At 36.0% G+C, this 20,390-nt stretch overlaps 1 protein-coding gene across 4 annotated transcripts in view; it reads right to left on the bottom strand.

Moving 5' to 3' along the window:
* Positions 1 to 20,390, bottom strand: part of TAFA5 (TAFA chemokine like family member 5) — a 432,306-nt gene that overhangs the window by 396,601 nt on the left and 15,315 nt on the right. For 2 of the 4 annotated variants that reach the window (XM_083821411.1, XM_083821412.1), the window contains exon 2: positions 17,941 to 18,019. The exons of the other annotated variants lie outside the window; for them this stretch is intronic. In XM_083821411.1, coding sequence (XP_083677537.1) covers positions 17,941 to 18,019 — 79 coding nt within the window. The remainder of the gene's footprint in view (positions 1 to 17,940; positions 18,020 to 20,390) is intronic. 4 annotated transcript variants of the gene reach the window in all.

Below are 20,390 nucleotides of genomic sequence, written 5' to 3'. Positions count from 1 at the left end.
GGGCACTACAGCAGTGACCTGATAGCTTGGTGAAGCCACAAACACATGCTATGAAAGAGCATCAGTACCGGCTTATACATACTCTGTTCTTCTTATGTTGGCACTAATACTGATTTAATACAAAGTATTTTTGACTTTCATATACTACAGTGATGGAAGCATAAAAAAGCTCAGATCAGCAGCTACAAACATTTTTGACCGTAAAGCTCCACTTAATTGAGGTTAGCCTCATTAACATCTATATGACTTTCTTATCAAGTCACAGTGCAAGAGTAATTATATACGTAACAAGTTTATCACAGTATTTATTTTCTCCAATTTATTTCACTCTTTCTCCTAACTGGATATGGTAAGAAAAGCACTTAGTCCTATGTAGTGCTTTCATCAATACTCACAAAATGTTTTACAAAGAAGGTTTGTATTGTGATCTCCATTACTATCAACTGAGAAACTTAAGCACAGAAAGGTCAACTGCCTTTTAAAGGATACTCAGCATAAAAATTACAAAGCTAAGCTAACAGGACTCTTGAGTCTTAGTCCTGTACCCTATTAATAAGGTTACATTCTCTTCCCTAGAGACAGGAAAAGGCAAAATCAGGTGGCTAATTACAAGTAACCACAGACAACTAATAATCCTTGAATAATCCAGTTTCAAAAACCTTGAATTATTAGATTCATAGACCCTTGTAAATCTCTGAAGTAATTAAAGCCTGACTGAGAAGCTAAGCGATCTTTAGCTCAAATCCTATGAATAGATTAGCTTGCAAACATAATGTATGCTATTAATGCACTATTTTGCTGTATAAGCAATGGGCAAAATTCAGCAAAACTCTACCCAATTTGTACGTATAATAGACTCACATCATCTTTACAAAGCTAAAGCTAATGTTAAGGGAAAGCATTAAGAAATGTTAGTTTATCTCTTACGATTCCAATGATAACATGAGATGCTCTAATTGAAGGAACACAGCTAGATAAGATATTTCAAGGTTCCAAGAATTAAAAACTGTACATTTTTCCACAACTGAAGAAATCTGAGGAGGGCACTCTAGTAACAGGAGTGTGAACTGCTATTCTTCCAGACATTTCTAAACAGAGATTCTCCATTATTTGGACAGGCTTTCTAGAATTCCTAAACTACTGTTAATCGTATATGCTTTAACAAAAAATATCCTGACTTCCCTTCTTGGAAAAGCACTATAATGTCTACTGTAAGTTAAACGTCTTAGAAGTTACCTGGAACCTCTCCACTAAACTTTAGAGGGAGCAGGGACCGTCCATTAAATAGGCTTCTACTTAAAATACGCGCATAGGGAAATTAAATATTTACACACACAAGCCATTTGAGGTTATTTGAAACAAACTCTTAATAACTCATCCTTCTGTCTGAGCTCATCAAAACTCTCAGCACTTCAGAGATTGCAAGGTTGTTTTTAAGTGAAATTGGACTGAACCTAAGAACTCACCTATAATAGTCACAATCACTAGAATTCTGTCAGTCACCAAGACTAGAGACTCCATTTGACCTGCTAAGTACAGCCCAGCTTAAGTGTGAATTTGATGTAATGGGAAAAGAGCAACATCTCTCTCTGCACGAATTCTTAGTCTTTTTTTTTGTATCTTCTGCATCCATTTTCTGGAGGTTTTAGGTGAACATTTGAAGAAAATAAATTAAAAAAAAAAACATCTGTTGTCCAGTACAGATCCCTTTTTAGACAAGACAATGAGGCTACAGCAAATTTGAACCACAGCTTGTTTGTTGTATCCCTTTCTCATGAGGTAGCTGAATCCTTTGCTGAGGATTGGTTTTCATGGTGCAGAACCAAGGGTCCGAGATTAGAAAGAATAGCAGCAGCAGCTTAACATTACTAACAGGAGGACAACAAGTGCCCTAGAAAAGGTGGGAATGGGTATTGCTCTCATGTTTCTTTCCACCTGCGCAGATCTACAGCTTCACACTCCCCACTGCCATGTCCTCCATCGTCTTCCTTCCTCCCCTTCCAAGAAAATCAGAAGCTAAACAGGTCCAGTTCCCCAAAACTGGGGAAAATAAACCCAACAACTAAACCTCACAAAAATGCAACAGAAAGCCATCATGGCTATGGACTCTATTTTGGACACTTGTTACAATTCTGTATCACGAAGCCTCTTCAGTGAATCAAATCAGTTAGCTGCACAAGAAGTTTATTTTACATACTGACCTTTACATTCTAGTTCTGAACAGCATCATCTCTTCTCTGTTCTAGTCACAAATGTTATATGCTATCAGGCTTTCTCTTTGCTGTTCTAAATATCTTCAAACTTTTTGGCATTTCTCCATTTGGATGTCCTGTGGGTACTTCCAATTTCTTAGCAGCATTACAACTAGTTAGGGGTACTTTCACACTAAGAAAGTTTCGCTAAGCAACTTGTCTCCTTCTCTAGAGGGCAAAAGAGGGGGGGGGGGAAATCTCATTTCTAAATATATAATGCAAACATTATGTAGTTCAAATTTAAAAATTCAAAACCCTATTTCAATTATCATAATTGTTCAAAGAGTTCTTCATGCCTATGTAAAAAACTAACACTTCTGGCCTAATAGCTATGGCCCTGAAAATGCACAGGTGATGAAATATTTCTAAATCTCCATTAGAAGCTTAGATTACAATGGCACTTTAATGAAAGATAGAATTAACCTTGCTGAAATGCAAAATTATACTAGAAGACTCTTTATATTACACTAACAATGATGTGAGATTATATAAGCTTTTGAGATGACATACTGTTGGGTCCAATTTTTCAGCTGTGCCTTGCAAAGATGAGAAGAAAAACCTAACTATTATAGCTCAGGTGCACTGCTAAGAAGCACAGCATACATATAGTTAAAGTGAATAGGAACAATAGGTCAGCATGATGGAACTTGTGGGGGGAAAAAAGCTACGAAATGCGGAGGTCTACAAAACAGTAAAATATATATCATCCCTGAAATGATCTTTGGACTCATGCCTTATATTAATAAAAAGAAAGAAAAAAAAAAAAAAAGGAAACCAGATCTTTGGCAAAGTAACAGAGAGCAACATAAAAGTACAGGTAGAATTTGCAACTGCGCTAATTTGAATCAAACCCTGGAAAGCTTCAAAAGGTTCCAAGAACTAAACTTTAGAGAACTTTAGTATAGAAATTCAACAATAATTTGACATCTGCTTCTTTCTTCTGACACTTACTGTTACACCTTCAGATGTACATCCCATATATTCAGTTAACACCAAGAGATGAGAGAAAATTTAAGCCAACTGACCTCTATCACCTCTAAAGATTTCTCACTAAGTCATCCTATTATCTCCCAATAATCCCATAAAGCGTCTCATAAAAACTGAAAACATCAGTCACATATTTGCAATATAAGAAGCAACTTACTTCACAAGATAAGGCCAGTGATTCATCTAGTCTAGCACCATGCTGCTGATAATGGTAAGGTTCACCTTCCCCTAAGAGGAAATTCTGCTTCTAACATGTACAAAATATAATGTCTATGTGGAGGTGTCTCTGTCATGAGCTGTAGATAAGCTTATCTCGTAAATCATGAGGTTTTATAAGTGCAATTTTATTTTTTATTTTTGACTTAATTAACCGTGTTTACATTTTCCACATAAACAAGGAATCACACATTCAGTTTTTCTAGCTTTCTACCACTTTGATTTCTTGTTGCAGTAAGTTGAACGAATTCATCACGTGCTAAGAATTTTATTTAAAAAAAAAAAAAAAGAAACATTCATTCTTTCTTGAATTATTAGCAAGGAAAGATGAAGGTACAGTGTATCTTCCATATAAAAATTATCTTTATACCACTGTTGTGCTTTCTCCCATCCAAACTCTCCACAGTATCAGTCTGTCCATCTTTGGTCAGTGCATTGCCCACCTTTTCTCTGTACTTATCTGCAATTAATGACCAACTCTGATTAACAAAAATATCCATGCCATTACTGTCCTATTTGGATGCTCAATTCTCTGTATCTAATAAGAAATAGGAACCAAAACATTTAAAGAATTGATTCTATAGTTTAAAAACTTAAAAAAAAAAAAAAAAGGAATTGTATTTGGAATTCATCCCACTGAATGCAATTTGAGACAGGTATCAGAGCTACAAACTGTAAGTTCAAAGAAATAAAAAGAAACCAATTGTTAATAACAATGAGCAGCCTGAAGCAATTAATGATTTTTTAAAAATGACAAATACTGTGAGTCTTACTATAATTTTAATCCCTCTGGCAAATTTTTCTTTCATATTTAATAGAATAGAAGCATTTGCTGTTGTTTTTTAGTTACAGATCTAAAGATGTATTAGGATGTGACAGATCCAAGAAGCCATACTTTTAAATAAAACTTCTTCATCTTGTAAATAGTCCTTTAGAATTTCTGGCTTTAATCATCAGTTTAATGAAGTCTAATGGATCTGTTATTATCCTTTCCCTTTAATGTAGTGATGAGAATAAAAATATAATTAAGGGTGCTTGAAATAAAGGAACAAAAGCTGAATACAAGGGAGAAAAAGAGAGAGAGACAGCAATACTACATACATGAAAGGTCAAACAATCCGCGAATAGCTGTTCTATAGGCAAACACTCTAAAACATTGATTCCATGATTCCAAGGCTTATTCATAAACCTGCAGCTTCCTAAACTTGTTACAGAAACCCCTTATGCACAATTGTGTCATGAACAAAACAAGTCTGAGTAAATCTGGTGCATAAAAATTCATTTTTAAGATAAAAGTCAAACCATATTTTACTAAATGCAAGTTGTATGTATTAAGCAATAATTGTGAAGGAGATTATGTCTGTGCATGTTGTGATTGTGCTTTATCTAAATTAAGGTGACTATACAGGAAAAATAAAGTCTGGTTACTTTCCAGGAAGATAAACTTATGCTAGATATTTACTTTCAAGAACCTTCTCAACTGAATTTTGTTACTTTTTATAGTTTTACTCTGATAAAAAAGTATTGGGTACAAAACAAAATCTTGATTTGAAGAAAAATGATGAATAAGATGAGGACACATAAGCAACACGTGCTTTTTAATTGACAAAAATTATTTGTATAAGCAGTATTTTCCTCTGAAGGTATCCCAAACTCTGAAGTCTCTAGACTGTGAATTTCAATGGGACATAAAAATACTTCTCCTCTTCCTTCTTACAAAAAAAAAAAATAGTTTTAAATTCAGCTTGGATTTTTATGGCAAATGGGAAATCAAATTTCTTGGACCTCTAGCACAAAACTTATGCTAAATCTTAATTTTCACATTCTTGGATGGGACAAAAGCATATAGGCTATTTAATAAAATATCATGGCCTTTCTTTCTCTTTATTATCTGACACTAGAAAACATTTTACATTTCTTGTATTATACATTTCTCTTCAATAAAATAAAGAATCAAAATAATCAGCTTTATCAGAAGCCTATCACTTCCCATCGCAGTAGTATAAGTAACAGAAATAAAATTCTATGCCTTGTTTCTCAATTTAAATATGATAACGGTTTTATAAATTAACATCCTACAGTAATATTACTTGGCATTCTTTCAGAACACTGGAAAATGAGTGAGGGTTTAGCAAATAGTGACATTAAATATATATATATATATATGAAGCAACAAGGGAAACAAAATTACGTCATTTAACTTTCATAGATGATATGAAACTTCAGGATCTCAGTGTCTTTCTTCTTTAATAATTTTAGCTGCACTGCTTGTTAGAGAGACAGTATCTAGAGGTAGATGAGGAAGCAGATTCTTCATGGTTATTTCAGCTCATTGATGAGACCAATGAAATACACAGAAGAAACAGGTTGCCCAGAGAAGTTGTGGATGTCCCATCAATGGAGGTGTTCAAGGCCAAGCTGGATGGGGCCCTGGGCAACCTGGTCTAGTGGGAGGTATCCCTGCCCATGGCAGGGATATTCGATCTGGATCATCTTTAAGGTCCCTTCCAATCCAAGCCATTCTATGATTTTATACTACTACTACTAAAAAAAAAAAAGTTACCCAACTTTCCTTATTATTTCCTCCCTACATCATCCCTTACCTCTCTTCCAAAGTTTCTGCAATGCATGCAATTCCTCTGGTTAGTAATTTCTTTGGCTTCTTATTTCCACTACAGAGAATCTCCACTTTCCTTGAAGCCTAAGGGAATTCTGCCAAAGAAGTGCAATTTAAATAGTATACAATTGTGCTGGGCAAAATAAGCAATGAACTCAGACTGATCTTCACCTACAAGTCACCTCATTTTTTTCTAAAAATGCACAAGTTTCAAAAAGATAATGCCATTTAGATTTCTACTCCATGCTTACTAAGTAGTTGAGAATAGCATACTTTTATCAGAAGCAGGAAATGAATATGTAATGAATGATATTTTCCAGGAAAACATTTATAACAATTTTTAGCTTGTTTTCCCTTCTAATATGCAGAGAACTGAATTTTAGCCTTTTTTTTAATTATTTTTTCTGTTGTCATATATATCTAAGCTCAACATAGTGCCAAAATAAATTTTATATGCCTTTTGCATATTTCCCTTTTTGATGGAATAGAGGCATAAAGGAGAGCATCAAGGTGGACAATTTTGAATAATGTATTCATGACTTTTTTTTTTTAATAGGTTGAGTTCCTACAAGTTCCTACATCCCAGCATGATGCTTGGGCTGTTCTATATATGCAAGGATAATGTTAATGAGACTTTTTATAAAGAATATCAGTTGAGCTACTCCTTCTTTCCTTCCTTTCTTGCAACAGTTGGAGCCAAATGGTTGTTCAAGCTTGTTACGCACAGTCCTGTTGTTATACGGAGAACTATTCTATAAGAAGATTAGATATTAGCCTAAGCTGCCTTGGTACAACTGAATAAGCATGAGCCTGCAGATATACAAATGCTAAATCCACTGGCATTATCATTTCTTAAGCATTCAGAAACCTCCAAGCTTTTCTAGATGGTAAAGCATCCTACTACACATAAGTCTATTTCACAGACATACAAAATCTGTTTATTTTCAATAGAAGCAGCATTGTTCAAGTTAAGTTATAGTGTAATAAACAGATTAGGGCATTAGGCAACAGAATTATTAAAAGTGAAAGATCCTCAAAGTGAAGGGAAAGAAATAAATGCTGAATCCTCTATTTCAAACAAATATGGAATGAAATTTAAATTAAATCTAGCTCAAAATAATTTACCTTTTGGCATCACATATCAGTATTTCAAGTATCAGTTCAGAAAGTAAACAACTCTCTAGGTTGAATGAAAAATTACCCTGTCTCTTTTGATTCAGTGTGAATTTTCAAATTTAAAGTAACCTCTAGTCATTTATTTAAGGCACCTTGTTAACACACTGTTTCTTACAACAAAGCAGAGACGGGAACTTTCAAGATTTTAAGTTACTCCTAGAACTCTGACTGCATTTCATCCTTTTCTACTGTCCTCAGTGACTTGTGGCAGTTTGATAACAGTACAAATGGGATACATTTAACATTTACTTTCACCTACAAAGTTAAAACTTCTAGGCAGAAGGTTCATCCACTACCTTTCTTTATGAGAATTTAACTAATACTGATTTGAACTATAGATCTTATGCTGAAGCTTGACACAGAACTCTCTTACTCTCATTACACTAATTGCTATCATAAAGTAAATTATTGCATCAAGAGTCAAAAAAGTCAATGATCCTTGCTGAACAGAAAGGTTTTTTTATTATAATATAAAGTGGGCTATAGCTGTGTTTCTAGCAGTACATATCATGTGTATTTCCATACTGAAGTACAAAGCCTGAAGACTAAGCATTTCTAAAATGTCTTTGAAGTGGTCCAATTTTTTTTTTATAACAACAGATTTTGCAGATACTACCAGAAACTTCAGAAACAGGGATGGGTTGCTTTTATAAGGTTGTTAATATCTGCTTATTTATAGTCTCTTTAAATCAGAAGGGTCTTTATAGTTGTCCCGCTTAGCTTTAGAATACTGTGCCAAATTAAAAATAAACAGTAAATTTTCTTACATTTATAGCACACTAAATCAACTTAAATTTAAAAAAAAAAATAATTAAACCATTGACCTAAATCTCTGTCACTTTCCAAACTCTGACCAACACTGAACATTGAGTTAAATGTTGAGAGACCATAAAATGTACAGGTTATAACAGAAGACCTAAACACAAAAAGCTCAGCCACCCTACCTAAGCTCTTTTAAGAAGATTCATCTTGCTGGTAAGTACATGCCTCAAGAAGACATCTATCCCCATCTCTAGTCAACAAATGGCTAAAGGAAGAGCTACCTTTGCATCAACGCTATAAGTATTTTGTTCACCCAAAGAAACTGAACAAAACAGTGACTACTACTGGGAAACAAGAACAGGTCTTTTTCTCCTAGTTGTACTGTTATACAAATACCTTAGAAATACACTGTCCAAATCACATTTAAACTCAAAATAAACTCTTTGTAATATTTAGGCCATTGTACTTGTTGTAACAGAAACGGGGGAATATCATAATGTGCTCTTCAGATAGCATGGAGGTCAGAAAACTCAAATACATACAAAAAGTTATTGCCTTAGGTTATCTACTGTGTACACAGATGTTTGGGAAAAATAAATCATGCTAACAGTAGACTCTGCTCTGCAGAAAATGGCTAGGCTTATGTGTTCTCTTGCCACTGTCAGAATGCCAGACTAGATGGACCCTTGGCCTGAGTCAAGGACATTTCTTATATTGTTATCTAACCCTAGAAAATTGTACTCAGCTCAAATGAGAACATTATCTTTCAGGTTTGGAAATTCTATAATAGTCTACAGCACATAAGTATTTCCAGCATTCTTGAAGGAATAAAATGAATTGATGGTCTTTCAGACAAATCTGGGGAGCGTAAGAGATAACTCCAGATGGATTCTTCTGGTTTTAATTTTTTACTTTCTTTTAAGTGAGTTCTTTTCTGAAAGGCTTCTATGTGGAGTTTTCATTGAACTATTCTATATCAGGAAGTTTGAGAGCATGCTTGTCCTTCAAGGATGTGCTGTCCCCCAACCCTTCCAATACAGAGCATCAACAAATACATTTAACATTCAATTTACTTCCTCTCCTTTATCTTGTATCTAAGGCAAAATACCTGGAATTAAAGAATGAAATGTTTCTACAGTAAGTTGTGCTAATTTCATTTCTTCTGGAGCTAGAGGTGCGGTTTCACTGCATTTGTTCTTCTATTAATCTGATAGCTTTTTTTCTTAAGATTGGTGGATTTTCTTGTTTGGCATTTGTAACATCAGTAGTGTTTTAGCACACAGTTTAATGAAATACAACTAACAATGTAAATATGCCTTCAGGGAGAAAGCAAGCTTGGTATAGGTATAACTTCTTGACTTGTGTGTCTAAGTAATTTGCAGATTTGCTATGAAATTCAGTCTGCTACAGTGCATGACTCTTTTCCCCTCTCGCTTTCATCTGTTATATCATCTTTCAAAAACAAACTTGTTTTTCGTAAATCAGGCTGAGTCCAATAGGAAATGAACACAGAGAACTACCTTGCACTGACTTTATTGGTTTATATTTGAATTACCTTGAGACAATATAAAGGACAGAATTATGCAGTTTAATGCTGTACAAAAATGTTGTGTTATATGAGTCTTTTTTGTCTCAGATACTTTACAGGGATAATCAGGTACAAAGACTAATATGTAAGTGAACAGAACTGATAAAGAAACTAAAGGTTTCTAATAAAGAAACTGATAAAGAAACTAAAGGCAAGGGAGTAAAACTGGCTTAAAAAAAAAAGCACCTATTTCAATTTGCAATTGTGAATAATTTTCAGAATATACCCTCTTCCTTTTAGACTTAGTGTTTTCCTTGAGTATGGAAGCAACAGATTTTAGCACTATGACCCACTTTTTTTGCTAAGAACTAAAGTTAGAAAGGGGGCAAGATTTTTTGCTAATACTGGCCAAACTGTTCTGAAAAGGTCTTGTTGAATTTAACATACGATCACATAGAATTTCACAAGGGTTATATGGAATTATGAAAGAATTTGAATACTGTTTTAGAGATAAAACTAATTCATGCTATGAACACTTATAGGGCACCTCTCCAATATGTGGTGATTTCATTTCTAACTATGTGCCCAAAATCAAACTTCTTTCTTTGGTATAATCTTATTTTTTGTGCTTTTTTTTTTTTTTCCTGTGTAGCTCTTTTACAACTTCCGCATTTCTTCAACACACTGATTTGAAAACTGACTTATAATAAATGATTCTGTGACATGGCTAGATATATATGTGGTGAAGGAAAAAAGGTGTTTTAGGACACTAGCTGCAAAAAAATGAATTTGAGTAAGTCTCCCTAAGAATTGCTTCATTTGTAGGACTGTGAAATGTAAATTATCTTCAGCTTTTCCAAAGCAGCCAAATTAAATTGGGACTTGCTCAAGTATTTTCTTTAGACCTTTGCAAGTCCTATGAATCTCTGTATAGGCTAAATAAATGTGTTCTATTAATATAGTGTAAAAAGACTTTTTTAATATATATTAATTTGTAGTGATTTCTAAGCAGTCATAATTTGGCATTGTCTAATTTCTTTTTATAGCTCCACTCTGTATCCTTGTCTAGTAAAGTTTAACCTCCAAGTCTTACTCAACTCTGTTCTCAGCTACTGTAATCCATGCCCTAGGAAAAGAACAAGTCTTTTTTCTAACCAGAAACTGAAAAGATGACTGTTCTAAACAAATGTAGTAGTTAGATTGAAGGATAAAGAAACAAGGACAAGAAAGACTTATCCTCAGTGGAAAAGGATGAGGTTAGAGAATACTTAAACAACCAGGACATATCCAAGTCCATGCACCCTAATGGGATGCACCCACAAGTGCTGAAGGAGCTGGAAGATGTCACTGCAAACTCTCAAGTGTCTTTGAATGATAACTATTGGGAGAGGTGTCTGAAGAATCAAATGCCAATCCTATATTCAAAAGCAAAAAGCAGCACCCAAAGAACAAGAAGCCAGTCAGCCTCACCTCAGTCTCTGGAAAGGTTTTAGAAAAAACAATCCTGGGAACCATTTTCAGGGATATGGAGGACAAGGTGGTCATCAGGCATAGTCAGCATGGATTCACCAGGTGTAAGTCATGCTTGATGACTTCATAAACTTCTACAGTGAGAAGACTGGCTTGGTAGAGCAGTGGATACCTGGACTTCGGTAAAGCTTTTGACACTGTCTCCCTTAAGGTAAATAAAATAAACAAAGAAGCTGTTGAGGCATATACTGGGTGGACTGAAAACCAGCTGAATGGCCAGGCTCTTGTTGTGGCACAAAATCTAACTGGAAGACAGTAACTAGTGGTGTACCTGAGGGGTCAATACTGGTTCCAATTCTGTTTAACATCTTCATTAATGATCTGAATGATCACTCAGCAAGTTTGTTTATGACACAAAACTGGGAGGATTGACTGATACACCAGAGGTTTGTGCTGCCATCCATAAGGACATTTCTAGAGAAACAGGCTGAAAGAAACCTTATGCAGCTCAAAGGGAAATGTAAAGTCCTACATCTGGGGAGGAACCAGACACCAGTATATGCTGGGAGCCGCCCAGCTGAGAAGCAGCTTGGCAGAAAAGGCCCTGGGGGTTCTGGTGACAACCAAGCTGAACGTGAGTCAGCAGAGTGCCCTTGCTGTAAAGAAGGCTAATGCTATCCTGGGGTGCATTAAGCAAAGTATGGCCAACAGGCCAAGGGAGGTGATTCTTCCTCTCCGCTCAGACATAGTGAGGCCACACCTTAAGTATTGTGTCCTGTTCTGGACTGCCAATACAAGAGAGACATGGGCATCCTGGAAAGAGTCCGATGAAGGATCACAAAAATGATGAAGGGACTGGAGCACATCTCCTATGCGGAGAGGCTGAGAGAGCTGAGGCTGTTCAGCTTGGAGAAGAGGAGGTTAAGGAGGAAATCTTATCAATGCCTATAAATACCTGAAGGAAGGGTGCAAAGAAGATGGAGCCAGGCTCTTTTCAGTGGAGCCCAGTAGCAGAGCAGGAGGCAATCGGCACAAACTGAAACACAAGAGGTTCAATTTGAACAACCAGAAGCACTTCCTCACTGTGAGGGTGACTGAACAATGGAACAGGTTGCACAGAGAGGTTGTGGAGTTTCCATTCTTGGAAACATTCAAAAGCCATCTGGACATGGTCCTGGGCAACCTGCTCTACGTGTCTCTTGGCTTGAACGGGTTGGAGAAGTTGGCCTCCAGCAGTCCCTTCCAACATCAACAATTCTGTGATCCTCTGAAGAACCTGCCATGAAAATGGAAGAAGACTGAGTAAGAGAAGAAAGCGAGAGGACATGATTTTCCCTACTCTTACCACAAGACAGGATTAAGTTATTTTAGCTACATCCTAACAGAATAACAATAAAGGATGGGTTTTTCCAAACTATCAACAGAAGCTATTGGTGAGTTCTTTCTTCCAAGTACCTCATACAGCTACTGAAGATAGAAAACAGAGCCTATAGCACTCCCAAGCCCTCCTTTTGCCAGGCATTACTGGAGCTGTCATAGCAGTAACTACATTGCTTTATTATGCAAACTGAGCAATGTAACCTAGACGTAGTCCCTCTCTCTTCCACAGAGAGGTCATCTTTTAATGTTATTAGAACAGTTGTCTTTTTTTTTTTCCCTGAGAACAGGCTCAACAATAGAATATAATTGATAATAGTTGCTAAGCATTCTGTTAAGTTCATAGCTGTAACGACTTTCAAAATCAATTCACCTAAAGTCAAGATTATGTCAAAAAAACCTGAAAACTCTCAGTACTTTCAGTACTAACTGAATAATTGTATAGGTGGCAAGATTTTAAATTTATTTTTAAGGAACTATTTCACTATTTTTCTTCTGTAGCAGAGATTTGTGTCATATATTACTGTAGCCCAGTGAAGATACAGAAGTCATAAAATAAAAGCCTTCAAAGCAGATAAAAAGTATGGGTGCAGCATCCTATACAGACTCAAACTGAAATAAATATTAACAGCATCAAGCAGAGCTTGAATTAATTCTATTAATTCTTTAATAGTAGGACACCGGTGATGAGTGGTGTCCCTCAGGGGTTTGTCTTGGGAGTGGTGCTTTTCTATGTCCTCATCAATGACATAGACGATGGGATTGAGTGCACCCTCAGCAAGTCTGCAGATGACACCAAGCTGAGTGGTGTGGTTGATACCAAAGAAGGAAGGGATGCCATTCAAAAGGACCAGGAAAGAATGGAGAACTGGGCCCTTGTGAACCGCATGAGGCTCAACAAGTCCAAGTGCAAGGTGCTGCACCTGGGTCGGGACAACCTCAGACAGAAGTACAGGCTGGGAGAACTCACTGAGAGCAGCCCTTCAGAGAAGGACTTGGGGGTTCTGGTGGATGAAAGATTCGACACAAGCCAGCAGTGAGAGTTCGCAGCCATGGAGGCCAACTGTGTCCTGGTTTGAGGTGTGACCAGCAGGTTGAGGGAGGAGCTTGTTCCCTTCTACTCTGCCCTCATGAGGCCCCACATGGAGTACTGCATCCAGATTTGGGGCCCCCAGCACAAGAAAAATGTGGACCTGTTACAGCGAGTCTAGAGGAGGGCTACAAAGATGACCAGAGGGCTAGAGCACCTCTCCTATGAAGAAAGGAGGAGAGAGATGGGGATGCTCAGACTGGAGAAGAGAAGGCTCATTGCAGCCTTTCAATACTTAAAGGGGTCTTATAAAAAGGATGGCGAAGGACTCTTTACTCAGGTAGATAATGACAGTACAAGGGGGAATGGTCTTAAACTAAAAGGGGATGGATTTAGACTAGACATTAAGAGGAAAATCTTCACTGTAAGGGTAGTGAGACAGTGGAACAGGTTGCCCAGAGAAGCTGTGGATGCCCCTTACCTAGAGGTGTTCAAGACCAGGTTGGATGGGGCCTTGGGCAACCTGATCTAGTGGGTGGCATCCCCGCCTAAGGCAGGATGAATTAGATGATATTTAAGGTCCCTTCCAACACGAGCCTTTCTATGATTCTATGATGTATGTAAACAAATACTAAATCCAATAAAGTTCTTAGGCATCTACCAACACACTTACTTGATTGGGCAGTATGTCGATGTGCAATCTTTACTGAAATAGATGCCTTGATATACACATTAAATGTCCTGGTTAGCACATTCATAGGAAATTGTTAAGCCTGTGAAATATATTGATTTATCTTTTATCACACTGTTTCTCCATTTAGATACAAACAATAGATCAATGTCTTTTCTTTATAAGTTAGTTTCCATACTTTATAACATCAACATAATAAGACTGAGTTACGTCTCATACTACTGCTACATACTTCATTATAACCAGAAGAAATTTAGGGCTAAAGAAAATAATAGACAACCCTCTAAAACTCTTCCAGGAAAAAATCCTGAAGAAGTCTCAACAAGTCACAACAAGAGATACTTACTGTTAACTCTGCTAGTTCATTGGACAGGTAGTTGTGACTAAGGAGTAGTTTACACTAGGAAAACAGGAGTGTATAAACTGATTGAGTTCATTAATAGTCCACTATACAGAATCCTCCATAAAATCAAGATACAGTTACTTCATTTTATGAATCTTTTGTATTGCTTTTAACAGCACCTGGATAAGAAGCAGATGTAAAGATAAAACATGATTTCATAATGCTTTATGATCATAAATCTCATTTGGGTGTTTCCACTCATTAAATTTTATATTAATTCAAGCAATGGGACTACATATTTCTATGAGCTGTAGTCCATTCACCAGACAATATTTAGGAGGGAAATGCTGTCACTGTTTGAAAAGAGTTATTGATATGACAAGAGTAATTATAACAGTGCTTTATGGTTTGGGGAGTAATGTAACAAAGCTCTGTTTCACAGGCAGCAGAGAGACCATAGTTATAATGCACATGGTGTGATGCAGCATGTTACTCTGTATTATTAGCCCTGCATGGCTTTGCTAAAGAGAAATGGTTGCAAGTTAGGACTAATATAACATGAACTAAAGTATTTGTAATTCCCTCCTTAACATCTGCTCCATAAAATGCAATTTCCTTATTTGTGCAAGCTGTGCTTCTTTAGCAAATCTCCAAATCGTCTTTCAGATGTACCTGCCCCAATTTGTGCAACTTGAATGGGGCCCATAATGGCCTATATTTTAATTTCATGTAGTTTAACACCGCAGTAAGCAACCTGCTTATTTAAATTCTGTCAAAAACAAAGCAACACACAGGTATGAGTGACCAGAGTCAGAAAGGAAGAATTCAAATAGGGATTGTTTTTCTTTTTGTTTTTCAAGAGGCAGAGCTCTCAGATCACCAGGCAGAATATTAAGGAAAGCAGTTAATATGTAGTTAAAGGAATCGTAATGCACATGAACATATGTTGTTTTACCTAATTTTGATCAACTTAAAAGTAAAAATGTCTTTATTCTTTCAGTTGGGTTTAACACACCATCTGGTTTAATTATTCCTTAGGTAGTACACTATAAAGATAATAGTAACAGTATTGTTAAGCCAATCAAAAAGAACGTTTCTGTTGTGATTTTTCACCAAGGATGTTTCTCAAACTCGTTGACGATGAGGTCAATGTAATAAGCTTTTGCATAAGTATTACGTTACTGCCAGTGTTTAGCAGATGTTAGCTTAGGATTGTCACCTCTGTGTTGACTCAAATCTTCTGCTTATTCAGTAGAAGAATGTAGTCACAATCTGAAGTACTCCTTAAAATTAGAGTTTCAGGAAAACTGCAAAAATCCTTTGGAAGTATTTTAATAAAAGATATTTATTTTGATTTAAAATATTTGAGAAGATATGATGGCATTAGAAACAAGATTTTATAGGATTGTCTGTTAAAAGGAAATAAACTGCAGTTTATAAAAGTCATATTGATTAAAGAATCAAAATACTAAAGTCAATCTCAGTCCTCATTTCAGCAAGGAAAGATATGCCTGCTGAGACTTATGAAATACACTGCTTTGATCAACTAGGCAAGTGGAATATTGAGGGTTCATTATTCATTGTAATACCAGAGGTAAGGCAGGGATTTAGGGATTTGCTTCAACATCTTTGAGTGGAAAAGTGATTTCAAGCAGTTTTGTAATAATCCCAATTTCAAAGAGTCCTAGTGAAGTTCACCATTCCACTCTGCCAACTTTCAGCATGACTTAGTTATTGCCCTAGCTAAAAACTACTTTGTGTTGTTTATCTTTCAAACTATTATTCCAAAAACTGAATTCTGTAACATATTCTTACAGACCTGAACATTATTTTATAACCCAAAACACTCTATTGCCTCCAAAGGTGTTTCTGAGCTAAGGCAAAAAGTAAAATAAGTCTAGAACAGCATTTCATCACAAAGAATGCATAAAAAACATGCATTTTATGAAACACACAACATATTATTCTGAATTTAGCAAAAGAAAAAGAGAACTTTTAAAATACATTATTGGCAGGAGGAGTGTTCAATATTCACAATATTGTAACATACTTGTATTCTCAAATGTAGTATTACTGTTCTGATTCCCCGTTCCAGATTTCAGCTATGTATGTGAGAAAGAATATTAGATGATGGTCATGAATTAAGAGAACAAAAAGTGGACTAAAGCCTTATCCACCATATGGATAAATTAAATCACTTTAAACAAAAATTAAATCTCATTTAAAAAGTTAAAACTAGGCTCAGCAAATTAAAAAAAAACACTTAAGCCTTTAAAAAAATTAGAACACTTTAAGCAAACAGGTGTTTTTCCAATGCTTACACTTTGTTGCCCCTTGCAGCTGGATCCAATTTGTGGCATAATATTGCTATTACACCAGTTAGTGAAGTCTGGTGACCCCATGAAATACAGGAAGCAAAAAAAAATTACTTTTCAATGCCCTTACTAAACAGATTTAATGGAAATCATCTGTGGTTTACTAACCGCCTAGAAGTTTCATCCAACCCTGGACTCCCTGAGAAGAAAACAGCTTTGGGATAGGAAGGCTTTAGGGACAAGTGCTGTCCTTAGACTTCCCTATGGAAGCATTTGTGGCTACTGCTGTGATTACTGGGCTGAATGATTTTTTGATATAACCAAGTACATTTGTTTTTGCATTTCAGAGTAAATAAATAAAGAACTGAACTAAGTACAGATGTAGCCCATAAGTGATTAACAGAAGATACTAGTCAACTTCGGGTACTTGGATGTGTTTTCTTAACATAAGAAGGGTTAAGTGAAAGTCAGGGATCTCTCCTAGTATTCATTATGTTAAGTTCTAAGAATAAGTACATTTCTACTGGACATGCAGTACTGATGAGTAGGAGAGATTTGAGCTGTAACTCAAAATTTGAGCTTAAAAGGCCTTAGCAGTAAGTCCAAAGCAGCTAAGCAACATGTAAGAGATTTCAGGAGACGCAGACAATAATTTCATAAGTCTGCACTAAAATCACAGATTTGCCTTATCAGAAAGGGTAAGGCTACTGAAGGAAACTGTCTGAACACCAATTTGACCAGAAAAGGAAGAAAGAAGGGAAAAAAAGGCGTTCACATGTTGTGTAGGGATCACTTCCATGATCTGTCTTTCAGTGTGGCAGGAGCTCAAAAATCACAGTGTCTCAACTGGTTGGGAATGTAAAATATTCTTATTCTCTTTGGATACTGCAGATTGTAGTAATTTGTACTGAGTAAACAAAATAACACAGGTACAGGAACATTAAAATGTGTCTGGCTGGCTGTTCTACTGTGTATCACCATCTGCAACACAAATCACTAGCAAGCAGTGCTGGCAATGCTTTAGAACCTGCTGTAGCATCTGTCTTTGGCTTCAAGGGAATGGCAGCCTGTTCACCTTCCACCCTTCTCAAATACAAAAAAAATACGTGCCCTAGAAGTAACTTAACCATAAGCTTTTTCCCCCTCACTGGCTTGTCCACAAGGTGTACAACTCACAGTCTGAGAAACACAGCATTAGGGGAGTCTTCAAGGTTATAGTTCTGATGAGATGCTGCACAATCTTGGCACGTAACACCTTAAATTAAAAGTGAGAAGTTGAGTGATATAATGGACTGGCTGTTAAAAAAAAGTTAACTGCTACATATTACCATTTCACAGATGCTTAACATTAAGAAAAACAGTATCATTATATAAACATAACTTGAAGAGATCTCTTCCAATCATCAAATCCAGCACCTTGCTACCACTGAGTATGTGTGTATTACAATCCTATTTGTAAGTCAATTAAATCCCACTTTTATTTATTTATTTATTTATTTATTGTCACCAGCCTGGAAGAATATTCAAAAACCTATTCTTACTAGTTATCAAAAATCTTTTATTGATGCCAGTAATCCTGAGGTAACACTGTGGTTATTCTCCTGGCATACCGTATTATATCTCTCAGTGTTGTTTGACTAAACAAGCCAAGCACTTTTAAACTTAATTTCTGGAGCAAACATTCCATTTCTCTGAATGTCCAACCACCTTTCTTTCTATACCAGTATAAATTTCTGAATAAAGGGAATTATACATAGCTCTGCTGATGAATCTCAGCAATGCTGACCAGAATGACAATACTTCTCTATTTTCTAATTCACCTTAGGGTCACCTTTATCCTTTCCCCCACAGTTCCAGTGATGATTCATGGCTATCCTACAACTAACCAATATGCTAAGGACCTCTATTCCTGGACGATGATTGATTTCATTTTACTGCAGAAATTCATGCTGAAAATTAATAAACACATGATGTTGTACTTTCACTAACTTTAGTTCATCTCCTTTCCATTACTGAAGGCTTCAATATCATCCACTGGTGTTACACTTCATCCTATACTGATATCTAGCATATATCATACCCGCATCATTTTTAAAGGTAACCCAAATACATTTCTCTTGACACGTGCAACCTAAATGTATTTGCTTCTTGAAGCATTAGATACAAGGCATTCTTTGGCATTAATTAGAACCTTGACTGCAACGCAAAATACCCCAGACTGATGTACCAAATGACACTGTGGTCAAATTATTTGTTTCAAAACAGTGAAACCAGCCAAACAACAAAGTCTACATACGGAGACTACTGCAACAGTTATTTGATTTTATGTGTAAAAGAAAATGATTAATGTTTTTCATTTAGTAGAAAACAGCTGCACTCCTAACTTTACTATCTGGAAAACAGGAGGAAGAGAAGTAGCTGTTTAAGAAAAAAAACATAATTTTTAGTGAAAAATGGCTTCAACTTTGGGAATAATTGCTGTTGCCAATAGCTTGTTAGAAAAATATTAGCAAAGCACTTAAATAAAATATATTAATACTCAGAATATTTTCAAATAATTATCAAATTGAAAATGAATAAAAAAATATAAACTGTTCACAAATACCATCAGTTAAGAATACACAACTCCATCTTAAAATAAATTTTCCAGTCACTCAAGCATTAGGTAGCTACTGTAGTGTATCAGGAAACCATTGGAAAGGGAGCCTTGAAGTATAAACAAAAAGCAACCACTTAGTCCGTTTCTGTCATTTTCCTTCTTTTACTGCAAGTTTTAACAATGTGATCAATAAAACAAGAGAATCTGAATTATTATGCTTTTTGCCATAATTTTTCTAAGTGGAGAATTACATACTTGAGGAACAAAAGATGTACCGGGACTCAGAAAAGATTAAGCTTTACCCTGTTCTTTCTACTCCCATGTCAATCAAGTGCAAGAAAATACTGATAGCTTTTCCAGCATCTTAATGAATGCATTGTTGTTTTTTTTTTTTTTGAAAAGGGGTCAAATCAATGATTTTCCTATAGAGAATCTGACAATATTTTCTAACTAGTGAAGTAACTGTTTTTCCATAAATGCAGTAACAAAACCTTGATCTTGAGTTTGAACATGTACAGAAAAGTACATCATATTTATTTAGCTCAGAAAGACTGTTCTTTGAATTACAACTGCTGACACCAGGTGTTAAAAGTAATAAACCATGCAACAGTCAGATCCACCAGCGCTGGACATGTTCCCAGCTGCTGGCCAGTACCTGATCTCCTTTTTCTAAGCAAGGTATTTAAGAAAGTAGTAAAAAACCCTCCTGTCTAACACCACCTGTCAGCTGGGCTTCAGACCAGGCCACCGGGCCGAAAAAGCACCTGGGGCTCGGCTGGATGACCTCCCTGTTGGAGAGAGAAGAAGGAACAGTCATATTCATCCTAACAGACTTGGCAACTTTGGTACATCTGACCTCCAAATATTCCTACTTCTATCCCAAAGACAGCTGCAGAGGGTAAACAGTAATAGTCTGAAATGACTTGGGTCATTTTTCTCACACCAAACTCAGGAGACTACAGGTTGGTTGTTTTTTTTTTTTTTTGGTTGGTTGGTTGAATTTTGTTTCATTTTTCCCCCCTTTATC

This window comes from Anser anser (genome assembly GCF_964211835.1).
Source record: "Anser anser genome assembly, chromosome: 1".
Lineage (NCBI taxonomy): Eukaryota > Metazoa > Chordata > Aves > Anseriformes > Anatidae > Anser > Anser anser.
This window is presented reverse-complemented; position numbering and strand designations above follow the sequence as displayed.